Source organism: Manacus vitellinus, unplaced genomic scaffold (assembly GCF_001715985.3).
Source record: "Manacus vitellinus isolate BGI_N305 unplaced genomic scaffold, ASM171598v3 scaffold_7_pilon, whole genome shotgun sequence".
Classification (NCBI taxonomy): Eukaryota; Metazoa; Chordata; class Aves; order Passeriformes; family Pipridae; genus Manacus; species Manacus vitellinus.
The window spans coordinates 5,256,399-5,275,249 of NW_021940813.1; the positions used below are offsets into that span (position 1 = coordinate 5,256,399).

The 18,851-nt window shown below is 39.1% G+C and overlaps 1 protein-coding gene across 1 annotated transcript in view; it reads right to left on the reverse strand.

Moving 5' to 3' along the window:
• Nucleotides 1-5,555: 5,555 nt before the first annotated feature.
• The window catches only part of LANCL3 (LanC like 3), a 32,439-nt gene continuing 19,143 nt past the window's right edge, over nucleotides 5,556-18,851 (reverse strand). Inside the window, 4 exon segments of the mRNA XM_029964747.1 lie at nucleotides 5,556-7,111; nucleotides 8,198-8,405; nucleotides 9,694-9,891; nucleotides 10,849-10,972. Coding sequence (XP_029820607.1) covers nucleotides 6,952-7,111; nucleotides 8,198-8,405; nucleotides 9,694-9,891; nucleotides 10,849-10,972 — 690 coding nt within the window. The 3' untranslated portion in view covers nucleotides 5,556-6,951.

Sequence of the window (18,851 nt, forward strand, 5' to 3'; positions counted from 1 at the left end):
GCCAGCATTATGAAAGATAAGTACAGAAATAATCAATCTGACACAAAATCATCCTGTTCAAGGTTGGACTTTTATTTAAGGCAAAATATAATCACAGCTTTAATATTCATAATATGGATATACAGAGAGTTTGTTCTGCCACTAGGAAGCTTAATATTATCACTGCTTTTAAAAAGCTATAAAATCTAGTTTCTATCATAATCTACAATACAAAACTAATACAATAAACACATTCTGAAAGATCACAGTGTTTAAAATATTAGAAAAGCAGGACAGGGGTCCTGCTTTTAAACAATAAGGTGCATATCTAAAGAATCAAATCAGTCTTGATTCTATGGGCCTGTACCACATCATGGCTGTGAATGGCTGTAACACTGAGAAACCAACCTAGGGTGTGGCACATACTCAAGGAATGAATATCACACGCTGGAATATACTGAATAATCAAGTGTCACCAACACAAACTAGACATGAAATAATGCCATTTAAGTTCCCTGTATTTTTCATTGGTATTGGCATTCATGTATATTGCAGAGATATTGAGAGAAAATGTGTATAAAACTGCTATCAAATAGGGTCCTGCATATGCAAACATCTGTGCTTTCCTCATACTATACAGACAAGCCTTACTAATTCCATGGGACTCATGTGTGAAGGAAAGTTTGTAGGCTTGGGGTCTGGAGTAATAGTTTTGCCCCTGTTTCACATATGTGGACCTACCATGCATACCTGGAATCAAGTGGAGGTTCACCACTGACATCAGAAGGTGGCATATCAGGCCCTTAAAATGAGTGCAGGAGGCTGAACCAGTGGCAAAATCAGACCATTGTTAGAGGAAATCTTTCTTCTCTCATGTGTGGTCATGGTAATGAAGACAGAGCAGGATTAAATTTCTGGTCAGACAGCCTTCCTCTTCTATCTGAAGTAGAAATATATGTTTGACTAGGATTGGTTTTCTACTCCCTATAAAATATAATTGACTTCAGGATTTCTCCATAACATTTTCTCTGGAGTATGCACATATAGCCATGCAGTGCTGTTGCTGAATACCACTGCACTATAAAGTATCTTTTATTCAAATATCATTACACCACTTGGTAAAATGAGTTTTTATTTATTTTGCTGCCATTCCAGTTGGTATTGCTGTACTTGACCTAAATGCCTCCACCGCCTCATTGACTCATGCAATGAACAAAGTCAAGGGGCTTTCCAAAATACAACCTTCTAAGTATCAACAATAAACATGGCCTTACGTATTTTCAAGCAGACTGCTATCTAAAAACTGTGGTTTTTTTCGAGAGCATGATATAGAATTTTAAATATAGAGGGTACAGGACCATGTCACCACCATTTGGTGACGATACAAATTAGTCAGGAGGTTTAGTAATTCAAAGGCAGGTTGAAAAGTTGGAGCTTGTTGGCTTCTTGAATGTATTTTTTTTAAACTGCCTCAGCATCAACAGTGTACATCATTTCTGTTCCAGCAGGCAGTAGGTTCAGCTACAGGCAACTCCTTCACAGGCAAACTTTTTTCAGCATATGATGACTTTGCTATAATGGCAATGAAGTGCTGTTCAAGGCAGCTGAAACCTGCACAGTGGACACTGTACCACAACCTGTGCAGTGAAGCACACTGTGCTATTTTCTAGGAAAATGCCTATTCACATCCCTAAACTGCTGTATTGTTTTGTGTGGGCCCTGAGTGTTTTTGGCTTATGGCTTTGAAGTATGTTGTTCCCCTAGTAGTATGATTTTTGGTCATTTTCTTATTTCTTTTCAATTTAGCTTTCTGCTGCTTACTACTTTGTCCAGGACACAATTATATAAACTGAAATGTCCAGGCTGAGCTGCTGACCAGCAATTGCTCATCAGTGTAGTTCTCCACATCAAGATTACTCTTTAAAAAAATCTATAGGGCGATTCTTATTCCTGATATATACTAATCTTCCTACAAATTAGAATACACACTTATGCCAGAGAATATTCAAGGTATGCAGGAGAAGATTACTGCACCTGAGATTTACTTGGCAGACCTCAGAGATCCAAAGAACAAGGGTACATTCTCAAAATGCATGCACACACTAAAATAGGTCACTGTTGGCATAAAACATGCAATATGTTGGCAGATGTTGTAACTGTATATGCAGATAACTATGTAAGTACAAAAAGCTGATTGCTTATCAAAGTTTCCATTTGCACAGATTGCCCCTGTATGCTGCTGAATACATCAGATACCTATATCTCAATTTTTTCCACAATATTTTAAAAAAAAATCAGTATTCTGATATTGTTTACATGCCCATATATAATTAGCATCACAACATCAAAATGGCATTAATCTGACAGAGTAGCAATAAGGGTTACCACTTTACTTGCATTCGTTTATGTATATTTCCCAGAACTAATTAAAGGTGTATTTTGGAATGTTAAGCCATTTCACTTGGTTTTGATTGTCTTAATAGAATTGAGATACTAGAGAAGTGACCATGCTCCATGATGTAAAACATCAGTGACAGTTGTTACACAGTATAATGACTTTTCCTTAGCAAGTGGGAAAAGGCAGAGCCAGTGAGAAGAGACCACCTGGAAGCATAAAATAATGTAATGCAAGTTAGTGGAACACTCTTCTTAAGCAAAATTAATCAATCTTATTTTCAAGAACAAAAGACCTGGGCTGCTTCTTCAGCCTTCTCTAGTTATTCATAGGTTGGGAAAGAAAGGCAGGGAAACCAAAGGCAACAATGATGCAAACAAAGCAGATATTGAAAGCACTGAAAGCAGTGGCACAAAATGAACACGTTGTTATGATGAGAAGTTGTGAGTAGCAGGTAAAAATGAAGATATATTTGTTAGAACTGTATTGTTGATAAAACTTATTGCATCTGGTTCTATGAATCCTGAAATCAATATATCTGGACATTACCAATATAGTTTCTCTCAAAATTATTCCCTGACAGTAATGTATGGGTGACAGACCAAAAGTCATGAACAGTATATAGCTCCTTAAACTGATGTGTAATCTACAGCTTTAATCACAAACAGCACCACACAAACACAGGTACATCACAAAGAAGCATCAATACCCACACAATGCATCCTCTTTGCTTTAACACCATAATCAGAAATACTATTATATCACTTAAATTCCTATTGCCTACACTTTAGAAACTAAACACAGTCAATAAACTAATGTGCAAACATGACATAGTTACTTGTGTTTTACACTTTGAAAGAGGCCTCTCGAGTTTCCGGTTACACAGTCCTTTGTCACAGCACCATGGCAGAATCTGTTCAGGAATACACTTTTTCAGTCTATTGGGGCCCACTTCAGGAGCAGGAGCAGACAGCAGCCCATGGAGAATGTCTAGCAAAGGTTGCATGATTGATTTCTCCAAGCAGGAAGAACGGAACACAGAGAACCTTGTTTTTTATTACACTGAAAAGTGCCAACGGCTCTGCTCAGGTTACTTTCCTGTCATTGTCTTAAAAGCAACAAACAAAGGTTGCAACAGCATGTATGTAACAGCATATATAGTACAAAGAATAAAATCAAGATAGGAAATAAAGAGGAAGGAAAAGATGAAAAAAAACCCTGCTCATTTAATGACTGGGATTTTCGGAAGAGCCCTGGGTGTATTTACATTGTGTTCAGAAGCTGTGACTGCAGCACATCTAGTAGCCACCCTAACCCAGCCAGGTCAGGTAAGAAAAGCCACAAAGCTCTAAGAATGAGCTCAAACTGCCATGTCTGATGAAAGAGATGAATAATCATGTTCCAGAATTTTTACTAGATGCAAACCATGATACTGGATATTTGTGTGCTGCCCTTGCTGAAGTCAGTGACCAACTCGCATAACCTGCAGAAAGATGTTTGGGACCTAGATTTCAAAAACTGGGCAGTTACATGGGTTTTTTTATTGTTGAATGGACTAACTCTTACTCAAGTAACTATTTTCTTTGTCACCAGATTAGTATCAAATGAAGCCAAACACATGGCTTCATATATGGAGAACAGCTGTGGAGAAAGATCTGTTGCAGGTGCTGTTGAACACAACACAGAGCAGATCAGTCTCCTCTGAATGTAACTTGGAAGGAATTAGGGTTCTACAAAGGGGCACAGAGGAAAAACCACTAGAAAACTGACACTGAGTTCTTGATTTATTTCCTGCCATTTATGAAGAATCACATTTAAAGATAAATGCAAACTTGACCATTGGAAGTAAAGTATAATAAAACGGAGTGATTTTGTCTACTGCTATTATGGTAAATTTTAACACATGTGGTATATGTTATGGTATTAGCACTTATAACTTGGTCAGAATCTAAGTTACTGATTTATCATGCTCTAGATTTATTGAGGTTTTGGCAATGGTTTTCATTCTCAAGCGTCTCCTGAGAGATAACTAACTGGAAACAATTAAATGTTGTGGCCCACTAATAATTAAAAAGTAAGCACTGGGGACAAAGTTAAAAGTTCATGATTACTATTCTGATATGTGTTAAGGCTTAAGTTTGGAGTTGTTTAGGGTTTTTTTAAGGTGTAGTCATCAAAACGCTAGACGCTTTTGGTTTATGTTTGTACCTCTAAATAAAAGGGTTAGCAAGAAATGAAGGACTGCAAAAGTTTCAGTCCAGATCACAGCAAAACCTATTTCTCTGGTTTAGTGTAAGACAGAACACAGTTATAGTAGCTATTTAAATGCTGTGGCACAAATGTTGTTACTCACTTGCTTAAGCTGAGTGACATTACGATACAATAAAAATTGAGATTGAAAAGTTTCTGATCACATTGCGAAAGCGGATACACCAAGTTTTACCTTCCTTAGACATTTGTTTAAAAAGATTCCAGTTATGAAATATATGAGCCACATCCATTACAGGAAGCAACTAGATAAACATCCTAATGGAGATGGGATCTTGACTACTGACAGTTGACTTTCCTCTGATCTAACAGGAGCATTTCAACACTGCTGGGCAGAGCTCACACACATCTCCACTGACTTTTTCATTCAGCCTCACATGCACACCTCCCTGTGGAATTCATCCTTCTATGTGCACACATCTCACTGCTCAGAGTAATCAACTAAGTGACATTTATGGCTTTCTTAGAAGACCTTTTAACCCACAAATAATAAACACATAGCAAATGTATCTTGATTTGTAACTTTTGCACTTGCTAAAAGATACCTAAATTCTTGACAAACTGATACAGGACTGCATTGCTTTATTCACTAATGAAATATGGTTATTTCTATTATTAAGTAATTAATTAGAGCTGCACAGGGCAAGACAAAATAACAGAAATCCTTATCTGCAGCTCATAGTCATGCAACCCAGTCTCATTAAAATTACAGTGGCAAGAGCAGGAATGGGATTATTACATTAAAATGTGGAGGGATTTCAAGACCCTGCTCCAACTTATAGCCTGATCAAAGCCCACTGAAATGAAATGGGAACTTTAATCCATTAGGCATTAAAAATAAAGAAATTTTAATCTCCTCCAGCTGAGAATGCAGGAAGAGAGACTGCATTGTTTGGCAGTGCATGTATATCTGCTATAACTTCAGTTTCTGACATACTGGTCTTTCCAATTTGTCTTTACAGGTAATTGTGTTACATTATTCCCATATAAATAAAAATAAATGAATAAATAGTAAATATATATTACCTACAGATATTGTTTTTATATTTTTAGTACAAATCTACGTCAATGGTTTCTTTAGCTTTCAAGTACCATGTCATGTCTATAATACATATAAAACAGTATATAATTGCAACCTTAAGTGCTAGTGCAACTAGTATTGAGCAACCCATTTATTTCTATAGCTAAAAATCGTTTGGGCATATACACTATTTTGTTTACTAGGAAAAGAAGCAATTTTGAATTTGTTACCAGGTTTTTCTTAAGATTAGTATGTCATTCAAGGTTTGCATTCAGTTTGCAGGGTTTGTAGTGAAGAATTCATCAAGGAAAACAGATTTTTCCATTGTTTGAAATATGTGTGTTACTGTTCAGAAATGCTGCTATAAGTAATTTTTAAAGGAAGCTTTTTTGTCACTGAACAATACTTGTCTAGCAATGCTGTATCATGAAGAAAGCATCTGCCTGCTGTATCTTTGCTACAGAACCTTTTTAACCAAGTCTTCTCCACAGCTCCAGCCACCTTCCCAGTGACAGGGAAATTATTGACAAGTGACAGCGTTACAATAAGTCAGCAAGGAGACCAGCTCCTTGTCACAGACTGAGCTCTGAAAGGAAGGGTCAAATTCAGTGCTCATTTACACACGAGACTCCACTTGCTGAAAGGAACTGTGAAACTGCAGCCTGAACTCACAGCTATCTACAGAACTGTCATTACATGCACATGAAGAGGAAAGAGTTCCAAGATACAGGTATTCCTAATACGTGTTACTAAAACTAGCAGATGTGGTTTAAGTAAAAAAGTCCCAGATTTTGCCTTTGTGCAGTGTAGTGAAATGTCTACAACAGCTTCCCCAGTAAGTGCATTGCTCCATGAATTGTCTTTGCAGGACTCTTTTTAAAACCTACTGACTGCATTGCTGTTTCTTCTTTGTGTGTCCCTGCAATTCTAGTTTGACTTTTTTTTTTTTCTCCTGTGTAACTGCCAAATTAAAAGTATGATAATGCCCCTTTCTCTCTCACTTGAATGATTAGATTATGCTCCTTATTACAGCTAAATATCTACCCCATCAGATTCAATCACTCCCCCCTCCCCCTTTTTTTTTTTCATTGACCCATTTTTGGTGACCACACACTTCCCTCCTAAAGCCCCAGTGTGTTTTCTTTTTCACCTGACTCCCAGCTACATTAAGGCTAGCATTAGTGGTACCACTGGCTCGTTTTGTAAATAGCCTGTCTTGACAAAAAAGTGAAACTGCAGGTGCCCTCCCCCATCGCCACCGGGATGTGGCCCTGGAGGGTGTCAGTCTTTAGACAAAGACACTGAAGAGAGGAAACTCGGCTTGGTTGGGTTGCAGCAAGTCAGTCAGGAAACACACAGTTCCTGAAAAACCTTCATACAGACTATAGACACTTTCTAGTGCCCGGGAACCAGCCTTAAATTCTTCTGTAAATAAGAACTCTGCAAATCTAAGAGAGAAAAAAAAAGAGTTTGTTATTATTTGATATCACACTCTGTCTACTTACCTGTTGTTTGAAAGCATCATTTTAATAACATTCAGCCATTAAAAAAATAGAATGATCATTATTTAACCTTATCTGCAACTTCTACATTATCCAACTTCCACAAGAAACTGAGATCCATTAGATTTTGAAGAGACAAATCTTTGCAATCTCTATGTGCATTTTGCTTGTTTAAGAGCTGTAAACTTTTTCTGATTTCTGTAAGACATATCATTAAACAAGTACTTTTTAATAACCTTTAGGATGCAAGCAAGGTTTCACACTGATGCAACAAATTCTGTCATGCTGAAGTAACTACACAAATAAAAGGTTCTCACTTCAAAGCAAATGGCTGAAAATAAATCACCCTAGTTATTATATCACTTTCCCTCATTGTCCTATGCTGTAAGGAAAACAATAACAAACATTGAATTCTATGTTTTTAAACATATGCAGTTAAGTTACAAATGTATAATTAAAGCTAGTTGCAGCACTGTGACAGAATTTTCATTGGACCATACATGCTTGCATCTGTAGAAAATGGAATTAACTCCACTAGCTAAACTGAACAGCACAATGTCAAACTGGCTAAAAGTGGGAAGGATAAATTAAAAACCTGTAAAATAACAGCAAATCATGTCCTATATTTATTTTCCCACTTCTAGTAGAAAGAAATAGCATTAAATGCTCTGAAAAAAATGTAGCAAATCATGTTTTACTCTGCTCCTGGACTCAGGTACACAACTTGGCTGATTTCTGAACTCACATCAGGATGATACCTGGTTGCACGTCATCCCTCCACACCCAGCCCAGTTCCCTCTGAAAGAGCACAGGGTCTGGGGCAGGGAGGGAGGGAGGGAGGCAGCCTGGGAGAACCTGATGCTTCTCCCACCACAGGCAGCTTGGAAGCAGGACTGCAGAGCTCCTGCCCCACAGCTCATTGCAACTCACTGCTCATGTTACAACTGAGTGGTGATCACAGACAGAGCTGCTTCATAAATGTTCCCAAAACTTTCCAGTATTACCCTACATCCAGAAGACAGGAATGCTAACCTTTGTGCCCTGTATATGTATTTTGAGTTTCCAGTGAGCCTATAGAGCAGCAGGAACACGTAAGCACTACCAGCCACTCCGTGGCATATTCCAGGGCCCTTCTTCAACAGGCCTTTCTGCCAAGTCAGCTCTCCACAGCGGATACAAGTGTCCAGATATTGAGGCTTCTTGGAAACCAGGTAAGCTTTGGCAAACAGGTATGCAATGCCTAGGAAAAGAGCAGTGAGATTATCTTTTGTAGTGAGGACGCCAAGGGTTTCATAGAACACTTGAGAAAATAAAGATTAATACACTAAAAAACTGCACTCTCATGCTCTGCACATGTCAACGCTACCTCTGTGTGCTAAATGTGGAGGGAGGAGTATCTGGTATGATAAAAAAGCATATGGTAAGATGTACTTACAATATTTTCAATATATCATTGAATTTCAGGGTTTACTCTAAGATTCCCAAACTTTTATCAGTTTAAAACAGCAGTCACATTTTTGCCTTTAAAACAGTAAACTCTTAGCACTGTCTTCTGCTATTTCCAAATCCCCATTCACCTCACCTACTTACACTGATAGAAACAGAAAGATGGGCAAGATAATTTCTTACATTGGCAACAGATAATTTTTTTTACTAGATGAGAAAAAGAAACTCACTTTTATTCCCATACTGCTTTATTTTAGTTATACACAGCTATGCATACTAAAAAAAAAAAAAAAAGCTATTTGGCTTATTTTTAGAGGGGATTTAAATAAATTACTCATAATAAAGTTTGGTAGGCAAAAGCTGTTTTTACTCCACTTCATTAGAGTACCATTGTTATCAAGACAATATCACTCGTTAGCAATAAAATTCTGCCTGGAGGTAAAGCAGCATTTTCAATATGCAGCATTACTTGCCAAAATTGCTGAGAGACATCAGCCTCACCTCATGAACCCAAACTAAGCATTGATTTTTTTTTTTCTGGAAAGCAGTTTTATATGCATTACTTTTGGAAAAAATGCCTCCTGTTAGTACAAACTATACTTCACATGAAAATACTTCGGTCAAATTATGCATTATCCATGTAACAAGTGCAGCTTAAACTTTGATTCTGACAGGGGAAAAAAAGAGGCATTCTTGAGTCCTTCACCAAACTGTATGTGTCTGTATCTGTGTTCTTTCACATACCATTTTTCTTTCCAGCCACATGCTCTCTTTTGACTCAGCTGTACCAGTCTTTGAGGTCTTACGAATGAGAGCAAAAGCAGAAAACAGGATCACCAGAACTCTTTCAGCAGTGATCACCTATGCTTTTAAGGCAGAAAATATACCTCTTGTTCCAGCTGCTTCAGCAATAAATAAAACACTCTGAACTGGAAGAAGAAGTCTAGAAAGTTTGCCTGCATCTCCTAAAAGGTCAAAACCGGTCAAATTTAACCTGAGATTATCTTCTACATGGAATCACCTAACGTGTAAAAGCAACGTGATCAGCATCTGGCTATTCAAAGCATCAATGGGAAAAGAACCTGGAGCTCCATGACACCAGTGCACGAGCTCATTCTCCCGCTCGATCGTCTCCCCCAGCTCAGGAGGCCAGTTGCTGTTCTGTTCCTGGTCCATAAGGAAATCCACACTCTGCCACACAAGCTCCTGATCTGCTGGCTGCAGGTACTCATAGTAGGAGAGTAACATCTGAAGGATTGACGAAAGCCCATGAGCTGCACCTGTAAAGAACAGAAACAATCAAATAAGAGGGTCCTACCTCCACCTCATGGCAACTTGCCCTTGGGATTGATTTCCTTGTCAAGCACATAGCTCCTTCATCTTCTTTATGCATGTTACAACAGTGCTTAGAATAAAAGATATTTTACTACTTCTGTCATTTCCAGTTCCTCCAGCTTTGCAAAAATATATATGAATTTTTTATGCTTTCACTAGGATATGACTGAAACTCAGTGCATGAAGTTAAACTGAACCTGAACTGAAATTCAAATTGGGTATTCTCAGTTCCTGATTGACAGTATCAGTCAGCTAAAACTTAAATTTCAGTGCAAGAACTGTCTGTACCTGCGAGGGTCTGTGGCACACACAACTCAGTGACTTCTCCTGCTGGTCGCCTGCCAGAGAACTCGCTAATATATGCAAATCAATCCCACACTTTCTGCATATTGTACCTCAAGGACCTGCTCAATGGCCTTTCCCCACTGCTTCAGATGAGCTGCAGCTAAAGCTGCTCTCAATGGGTAGGACCTGACCACATGTCTGAGTTGCACTGCTATGGCCCAAATCGCTCAGCAAGTCCCTGCATGGCAACAGCAGCTTACAAAAACATCCCTGTCTGCTCCCTCAGGTAACCTGCTCCACACAGACACGGGCACCTCTCACTGCCTCTGTCTGGCAAGGCAGATTTACCAGGGCAGGAAGGAGAAGAGGGAATGAAGCTGCTCCCTGCTGCTCCCCTGGTGCAGCACAGGCACCTCTTGTGTTCCCCAGTGCTCGGTAGCATCAGTCCTTCCTTCCAGCTCCTTGTCCCCCTTAGCAGTTTTAGAAGGTTGGATGGTCCCAGCTGGGTCAGGAGAAATCCCACACTGTAGGTTTTATGTATTTTATTTCTGAAGTGCCTGCTAGCTCAGCATCTACCCACAGCATCACTGTCAAAGCCGTTGGTGTGTTTTACTCACCAAGATACTCTGTTCCGTAGTAGGAATACATGAGTGGGAATGGTTTCCTCTTCTTCACTGCATACTGTTTTCCTGATTCGAGTATGGCCAGGCAAATTGATTTTATTTGTGCTGGGGTCAGCACCTAAACAGAAACATCAAACAAACATCAAGTCTATTATAATAACTTAATTTTTTAAGACATTTTTCAGGACTCTGCTTTTTTGCTGGTGCACAAGACAAAGTACTGCCTTTAATCTTATGAGCATGCTGTAATGTACATCATTATTAAAAGTTCCTTACATAACATAGTCAATTTACATAATGATTCTCAAAAACAGAGTTTCATCCCGTCTCAGGAAGGGAATGCCAAACATTTAACTGCACAGATGAGGTGAAAAAAGGCCCACTAAGAGCTTTCCCTTCCTCAAGATCCAGCGTCTAGGACCTGACAGCAAGCAGCAGGCAAGCTGCAGAACAGCAGCCCCCAGACTGGAGGAAGAGAAGCTAGGATAAGACAAAGGGAAAGACTAAAGAAGTTGTGTTACAGGCTTTATTAGGACACACCAGGCTAGACAGATTTTTCTACAGACAAGATAAAAAAAGAGGAAGTAAAGAGGAGGGTACCAGATTTTATTGAAAATCACTATTATGTGTGTGGGTTTGGAAACATCTTAGTAAAAAAATCAGGCTTTCTTACCTCAAGAAGATGCTGTGAAAAATGAAGTGCAGGACAGGTTTCTATGAAGAGAGGTTAGCTAAGCTTATGGGACTTTATCATCATGAACAGGTCAATGCTGCCTTTATTGCAGTCCTAAGAAATGACTAATGCCTTACTCTTAGTGGTGTCAAAAGTAAGACTGATAAATCATATATTTCACCAGACATGAACTTTTCCAAGTTACTGACCTAAAGCATTCAGTGAAGGATCAGTTTTACAGGTTTTAACTACAACTCTATTTATATGCAATTCACTGCAATCTTCAGCAATTTCCTCTGTGTCAGCCCCACCTGCACATTACTAACCAACACCTTAATTGAAGTAGTGTTTTGGCTTTAGGGAAAAGCCTGTATGGCAGCAGTACTTTAAAGAAATATATTTCAAATTATGAAAAGAGAACTGAGAAAGAAAAAAGGCAAAGTGAGACAGGAAAAAAAAAAGAAAAAGGCTGCACAAATAGTCTTGACAAGATAAATGGTAGTCCTAAAACTAACTGGAATATCAAGGTGATGTCTTTGAAATGTTTCTGAACTCATTTGAGTTTGCTATAATTTGTATTATCATAGGATTTACAATTACTTCTTCAGTTAAAAAGTTTAAAAAATACTGATAGCATTAAGTATAGAGGCAACATAAGTTATAAACTGTGTTCTCTCCTTTGGCACATAAAAGATGCTACAGAAAATTAATGTCACCTAAAACCTGTCTGAAAAGTAATGGCTGAAAAATTTTATTTGTCTGTCTCACCTTGCTCTCTCATAACAAGGGATTTTGTTACAGCTGCTCCAAATGACTATGATATTTATACCCTGGAGAACAACCTACTTCTGATCTTCATTAGTGTTCTTTAATGTTCCTGCAGTAGAAGTAAATAAGCCATTAACATCTGGAGACTTCACTCATTTTCAATCATTTTTAAATGAATCATTTTATCTTCACGAAATTTAAAGAAATGGTTTAAATCCTAAGCAAATGAGGAGAGCAGAGGAATAGGGAGACACAGTGAATTCTCTCCAGAGCTTTAATTTTAATATCTGCCAGTTTGGGACCTATTCCTCCAGCCTCCACACCTTCCTTGTAAAACCATTAGTAAGGTAACCCCTTAGAAATAAATGTGAAGGATAAAGTCTACTAATGGTAATCCTGGAAGGCAAAGGCACACTGGTTAGAAAAATCTCAGTTCATTTTCCCTGTGTAGTAATCCCTTTACTTAATATTAACAACTAGCTTTCAACACAGACCATGTTTTGCTAAGCTTATTTTTATGTTCCCCACATCTAATTTTTAAATGAAATTAATGTCTATTTTAAAATGCTGGTTGTGTATTTTAAATGCATATAAACTTCCACCCAAATCCAGCCTTCCACAATGCTGCATAAAGAAGGATCAGTTCACCGTTTTTTAATATAAAGCAAGTGTAAAAAGTCAAGCACTTAAGCAGTATGAATACTTCAGTGTATACACAGTATACCCTTTTATCTGGCATAATGAAATATGCTAATGAATATCACCTCTTTTTCAGAATGCAAAAGCAGCCCACATGCAAAGCCAGATGAAAAATGATATTTAGAATCATGATTAGAATGGATGATAGAAATCAACCCACCTGATCCACTTCTACATTACCAAAGAAAATGGCAAAGAAAATTACGTGTGTATCTGGAAAACAACCTTATTTTTTTGCTAATTACAAAATTATCTCTTAACAAGAGCCTCAATCCACAATCATTGCAGGGCTGCTGCCTGTTTCCCAAAACACTTAAATAAGAAGGATTTGTATTTGCTCCTTACTCTAGGAAATGGTTGGCTGGAACAGAAACCCTCACTTAACCATAATTATTAGTGGCCTGGCAAAGTCTGAATAATCAGAAATCACATTTAAGATCTCCCTTGACTTGCTATATTTTACTTCAACCAATTCTGTCTTAAAACCTTCTCAGATTTCTTTCACCTTATGAAGAAAAGAAAATTGTGACTTGTCTCTGTATGCTCCCTTACAGTATCTTTAATAAAACTGCTAAATCTTACGACCAAAACAACAATCACAGAATACATTAATCATAACCACCGATGATGTAGCTGTGGTTCTACAGAGTTCATTTTCATTTCAGTCTAGTCACAATGCCTCCTTGCCCCTGGGAATTACTGAAGCAATATGTTTAATTAGGAACAGAAAAGAAATAGACTGATCATCCTCAAGGCTTTGAGAATATAAATTGCATATTGATATCACGTCCTCTGGAGCTGTCAGATGCTTTGATGAACAATAAAGCCAATATGAGAATATGCTACCTAGAAAAAAAGTCAGGCTTGAGATAGCTACATCTTTTGAGAAACTTCTTGAATGTCATTTAGCATAAGCATAGGTAAAATTATTCTTCATCCTGTCAGTACTTAGCCAAAAGACTACTGACACTAAGAGATATATTGCTGGTGCTTTAAAACTTCAGTCAACTATTTTTTTTACTTTTAAAGATATCACAACCTGTCCTATCATAGAATTACAGAGCAGTTTGGGATGGAAGGCACCTTAAAGACCATCTAGTTCCAACTGCCCGCCATGGGCAGGGACACCTTCCACTAGACCAGGCTGGTCAAAGCCCCATCCAGCCTGATCTTGAACACTTCCAGGGATGTGAACTTCTCCACCACGACCTGTTTCAGTACCTCACAGTAAAGAACTTCTTCCTAATAGCCAGTCTAGAGCTGTCTTCTTTTAGTTTAAGGCCATTCCCCCTTCTCCTGTCACACCTGCCTTCTTAAGCTTTCAGCTATTTAACAAACACATATAAATTATACATGTTCCTTTTCCAGGTTAAGTGGTCTGTCCACTTTGGTCAAAACTGATGATTTTGTCTCAATTGATGTCAGAAATGTTCATTTTATTCTCCTCAGTAGATTGAAGTTTGGAATACAGGCATTCCACGTTTCCCCTGCAATTTCTGTATCAGTAGGTTGGTGGAGTCCTTTATTTTCTATTTTATATCATTGCCCACTGATTCTGTGTGCTGCAAATAACTGGTTTGCTCACACAGGTGACAGCTACATTCCCATATACCTCTTACTTTAAGCACAACAATTAGGAAGCACTGTAATACTTAGTATTTGTACTACTGTCTGTGCCCAGGAGCCCGACCTACAGTAGAAAAGCCACTGTGATTGTTTTTAAAGTCTCTCCATTTTTCTCTTGTGCCACTGCAGGCAATATGCCTTTTCCCATTAAGGCATTCCACAGTTTTGTGAATTATTTGAGGCAGATACTTCATTCAGTAAATCCCTGTTAAAAGCCAGCAAGGAAGTGCTATGTCTACAGCAATCACAGAACACCATCCATCCTTTTTTGTTGTTAGAAGTCTTTCTCAACCTGAGATTGCTTAGTTGGAAGAGAATGATTTCACAACTCCTTTTAATCTACTAGGAGAGATTTTGCAATGTATGAGTTATGACAATGCCCAGCTCTAAATATGTGTTTTGATTTTAGACACAAATCTTGACCTTGAGAATTAGGAAGTAAAAAAAAAGGACTAGCTCTTCTTTGCTTCTGATTACTGTAACATTTTCAGCAGTTCATCATTCCCTGTCCAAGCCCCTTGGCTCATGCTTTGCCTTTTGAAAACCACTGCTACATAGAACTGCACAATGTACTGAGTATACTTGATGACTGTAAGCTTTTAATTCTCTTAAAAGAGCTGTATTTATTTTCTTAGAGCTCTTTCCTGTATGTAACTGAAAGCATTACTGAAGCCAAGTATCATTTTGATAGATGCACATATACTTTTAGGAGGTAACAGCTACACTTACATTACTGTGGAAAAAACCTTCCTCTATGCATGTAAAAACACTTTAATATGCACCTAACACATCAAAATAACCTGAAGAAAATGGGTCAGTCTGCAAATAACAGGAGTTTTGCCATCAGTCTCCTATGCTGGTAGCCCAGCAGAGGGAGCTTGTGAATTAGTTATAAGAACCAAAAATTCTGGAAAAAAAAAAGATATACATGTTTGTGTTCAGCAGGACAGTTGACTCAAGCAGAAGGATGATGGAGCCAATTTGGTAATTTAGTGATAACTTACTGCACTGTGTGATGTTTAAGTTCACTCCTTAAGCTTCATCTTTTTCTGCCAAAGAGAGGGGCTGGGATTGTTCAGGGATCTTTCCATGCAATGTCATGGCCAGTTTTTTTTCTGATATTAATAAAACTACATGACTGTGTGTAGACTCAGGACAACTACTAGTATTATTCTGCCAGCTCACTGGAGAATGCTACTTGACTGCAATCTTGAGTAAATCAGACTTCCCTCTGGATCCCATTGGTATTGCTTGTTTTTAACATGTAAATTTGGGGAGGGTTGAGGCTTGCCCTTTGCCTCAGTGGCATGAAAACAGCAATGTCAGTTATTGCTGTCTTGTTTTGTGGGTCACTAATCATGAGTCCAATCAGAAACTCAAGGCTGCTTTTATTCCTGATGAATCAGATTACTGGTAAAGAAGACAATGCAGAACTTCTGTTAATGCTAACAGTGTAAAAAATTTCCACAAGTCTCATTAAACCCATAAAATTCTGCTGTTAAACTTCTCCTTCAGAAGGGGAATGTGAAGTGTTGTGGAAAAGGATGGAGCAGAACTGTTACTGTAGACAGGAGGCTGTTTGAGAACAGCTGGTGCTGCTGCCCAGTTGGTCCAATGCACTGGGCATCTCTAATCCCTGCGTGTGTCAGCTTCAACTGGAGAGTTTCAAAGCAAAACCAGCAATTGGCCTTTTGTGACAGCAACAATAGTGCATCTCCCCACACATACACATACACTCCCTCTTGTGATTGCCTCTGATGGGCATTTTGATTTGTCCTACCATAAGAACACCAGGTGGGAATTGCAGGAGTGCCCAGTTTGTCCAACCTCCAGCAGCATTTCATACTGTTTTGCAGGACCAAAGCCAAGCACCATCATCACAGCTCCCACATCTCTGGAATGTATTCATTATGTGAGCATCTGGACAGTTCCTCCTGCAATTCCCACCTAGTATCCTTACCTTAGGACAATTCTCACTTGGTGTTTGTATCTTAGGACAAATCACAATGCCCAGCAGAGACAGGGGCAAGGGAGAGAGAGGGTGTGTGGAGTGGGAGGATGCACAAAAAGACTCAACCTTTCTTCAAGCTCCCCCTATCCTGGGTCAATGAAGAGAGAGGGAAAACATTTCTCCCGGTTATGTTCAGGCCCCAAAATCTTTCACTCTAATGCACCAGGGTCTGGCTGGATATGCAGTTCTAATGCAGTGGTTCTCCTAGGTCTTGGGAAGGAAACAAGAAATCCCCATTACTATCATAAAGTAGGGAATCACAACCACCCCGCTCTCTGCTGCTGGAGAAGGAAGCAGGAAGGATTTCGGAGCAGTTCTGATAACCACCATGACTGAGGAGGTATCAGGCTGCATATTAAGAGCTTAGGTCCTGTTCAGCCAAAGGTGTCTGGTCGACAGCAAAGACAGCAGGGAATTTCTCAGGAGGACAAGTCCTATCACAGAAGAAGTAGTGAGGTACCCTGAGATGCACTCCTGTGTTGAGGCTTTCAAATGGCAGCTGTCTGCACCCCAGCTGCGTGTTCTCTACTGCCTAGTAGAGGGTTAGAGTTACCACAGAGAGCCAACAATTTAATTTCAAGCATCTCTCCCTAGAATTGCACCCAAATTCAAGAGCATGAATTGAAAAGCATGTTTAAAAACAGTAAAAAGATTTGCAAATTAATTGAGAAACAAGCCCGGCACTGCTTGGAGAGGCTTCTTCTTACATCACAGAATTCTACCCTAATGTTTTTCAACAGGCACATAAATTTTTTTTTTCTTTATTATTATTATTCTTCACCATCCTCCCAGTGCATGGCTGAGCAATTGTGGGGACAAAGACCCTGGGAACTGGGTGATCAGTGATCACCTTTCTGTGATCCAAATCTCTGCTTGGAGCTCCCATGTGTCAACCACTCCTCCACCAGACTCTGGAGCAGCTTATGAGAGCTGCAAACAAGTGGAAGATTAGTGCCACAGGGGTACTGCTTTCCTTCCACCTATTCTCCCCTCACAGGTGGGAGGAAGATTATTCATGTAGAAGCCATCAGTGGGAAAACCTCTGACTCTGCTGAGTCCCAGTCAGAATGTACATCAGTACACGAGTACTGCAATAACTGATGCCAAAACTGCAGTGAGGAGCTGTCAGTTCCTGAGGGGAGATCTATCCTTCTGCACTCTAGAAACCTGTCCCTGACAATTCTGCATTATGATGATAAACATATTCCAAGCTGGGCATCTTGTACTCTTGTTTGGGTAATAGGCAGCCCAGTGTGCTGTAACTGTGCTGCCCCAGGATCCCATCCCATTTTTTACACTACTAAGCAAGGAACATCTGCTCTGCCTGTGTATATTGGATCGTCTTACTTCCCTATAACAGCAGGTCTGCTGGTTTATTGGAAGTGAATCCACACCTTCATCTGTTCCACAGACATTTCTTGTAGCAAAGCTGTCCTGGTGCTTGAACTGGTTGATGTATGCAACATATGCAGAGGCATAAGAAGTATTATCCATTCTCCCAGCTCCAGAACAACAGGAAATGGGATTCATTATACAGCCTTTGCAAAAGATAAAAACACTGTAACCATGAATGACTGTCCCCAAACACTGCAGGAACCATGGCAGTGCCTGTAGTCTAAAATAAAACATGATGCAAGTCTAGTTTAATTGGACACCACTGTTTGCTGCTAGAAACTTAGGCAGGCTGCTTCTTGGAAAAATGAATTTATTAGTGTCTGTACACAGGTCAGCATGAGATGGGCAGAACTTGATCTCAGGTCAGTACGTAAAGGCTAACATTGTTCAAAGGGAAGCTGACCTAGGCTTAGAGTTCTACAAATGAAAATGGCAACTGTATCTGGAAACCAAAATAAGCTGGTAAGCCATATTTTAAGATGTCCTGGAGGTTTCCAGAAAGAACTGGACATTTCCATTCCTTCATTCTTTTGTTTCATCTGTAAAAGAGAGCACTCAGCATCAGACAGGGCACTGATCGAATAAAATCTAATGCATTTACTTCTGAGGAGTACAAATGTGCAACAAGAAATGTTCATGCTAGAACTTCTTAAGATTATGACTTGCACAGCTGCCAAGTTTGTGAAGACACAGTTAACTTTGAAGGTGCCACTCCATACAGGAGTGAAATCAGGTACTTGAAAGCACTGTTGCAAGTGGTAAGAGGAAACAAGGACATCTCTGACACATCTCCAAAATTTAAGCTCTGAGAAACTTTATCTTGTT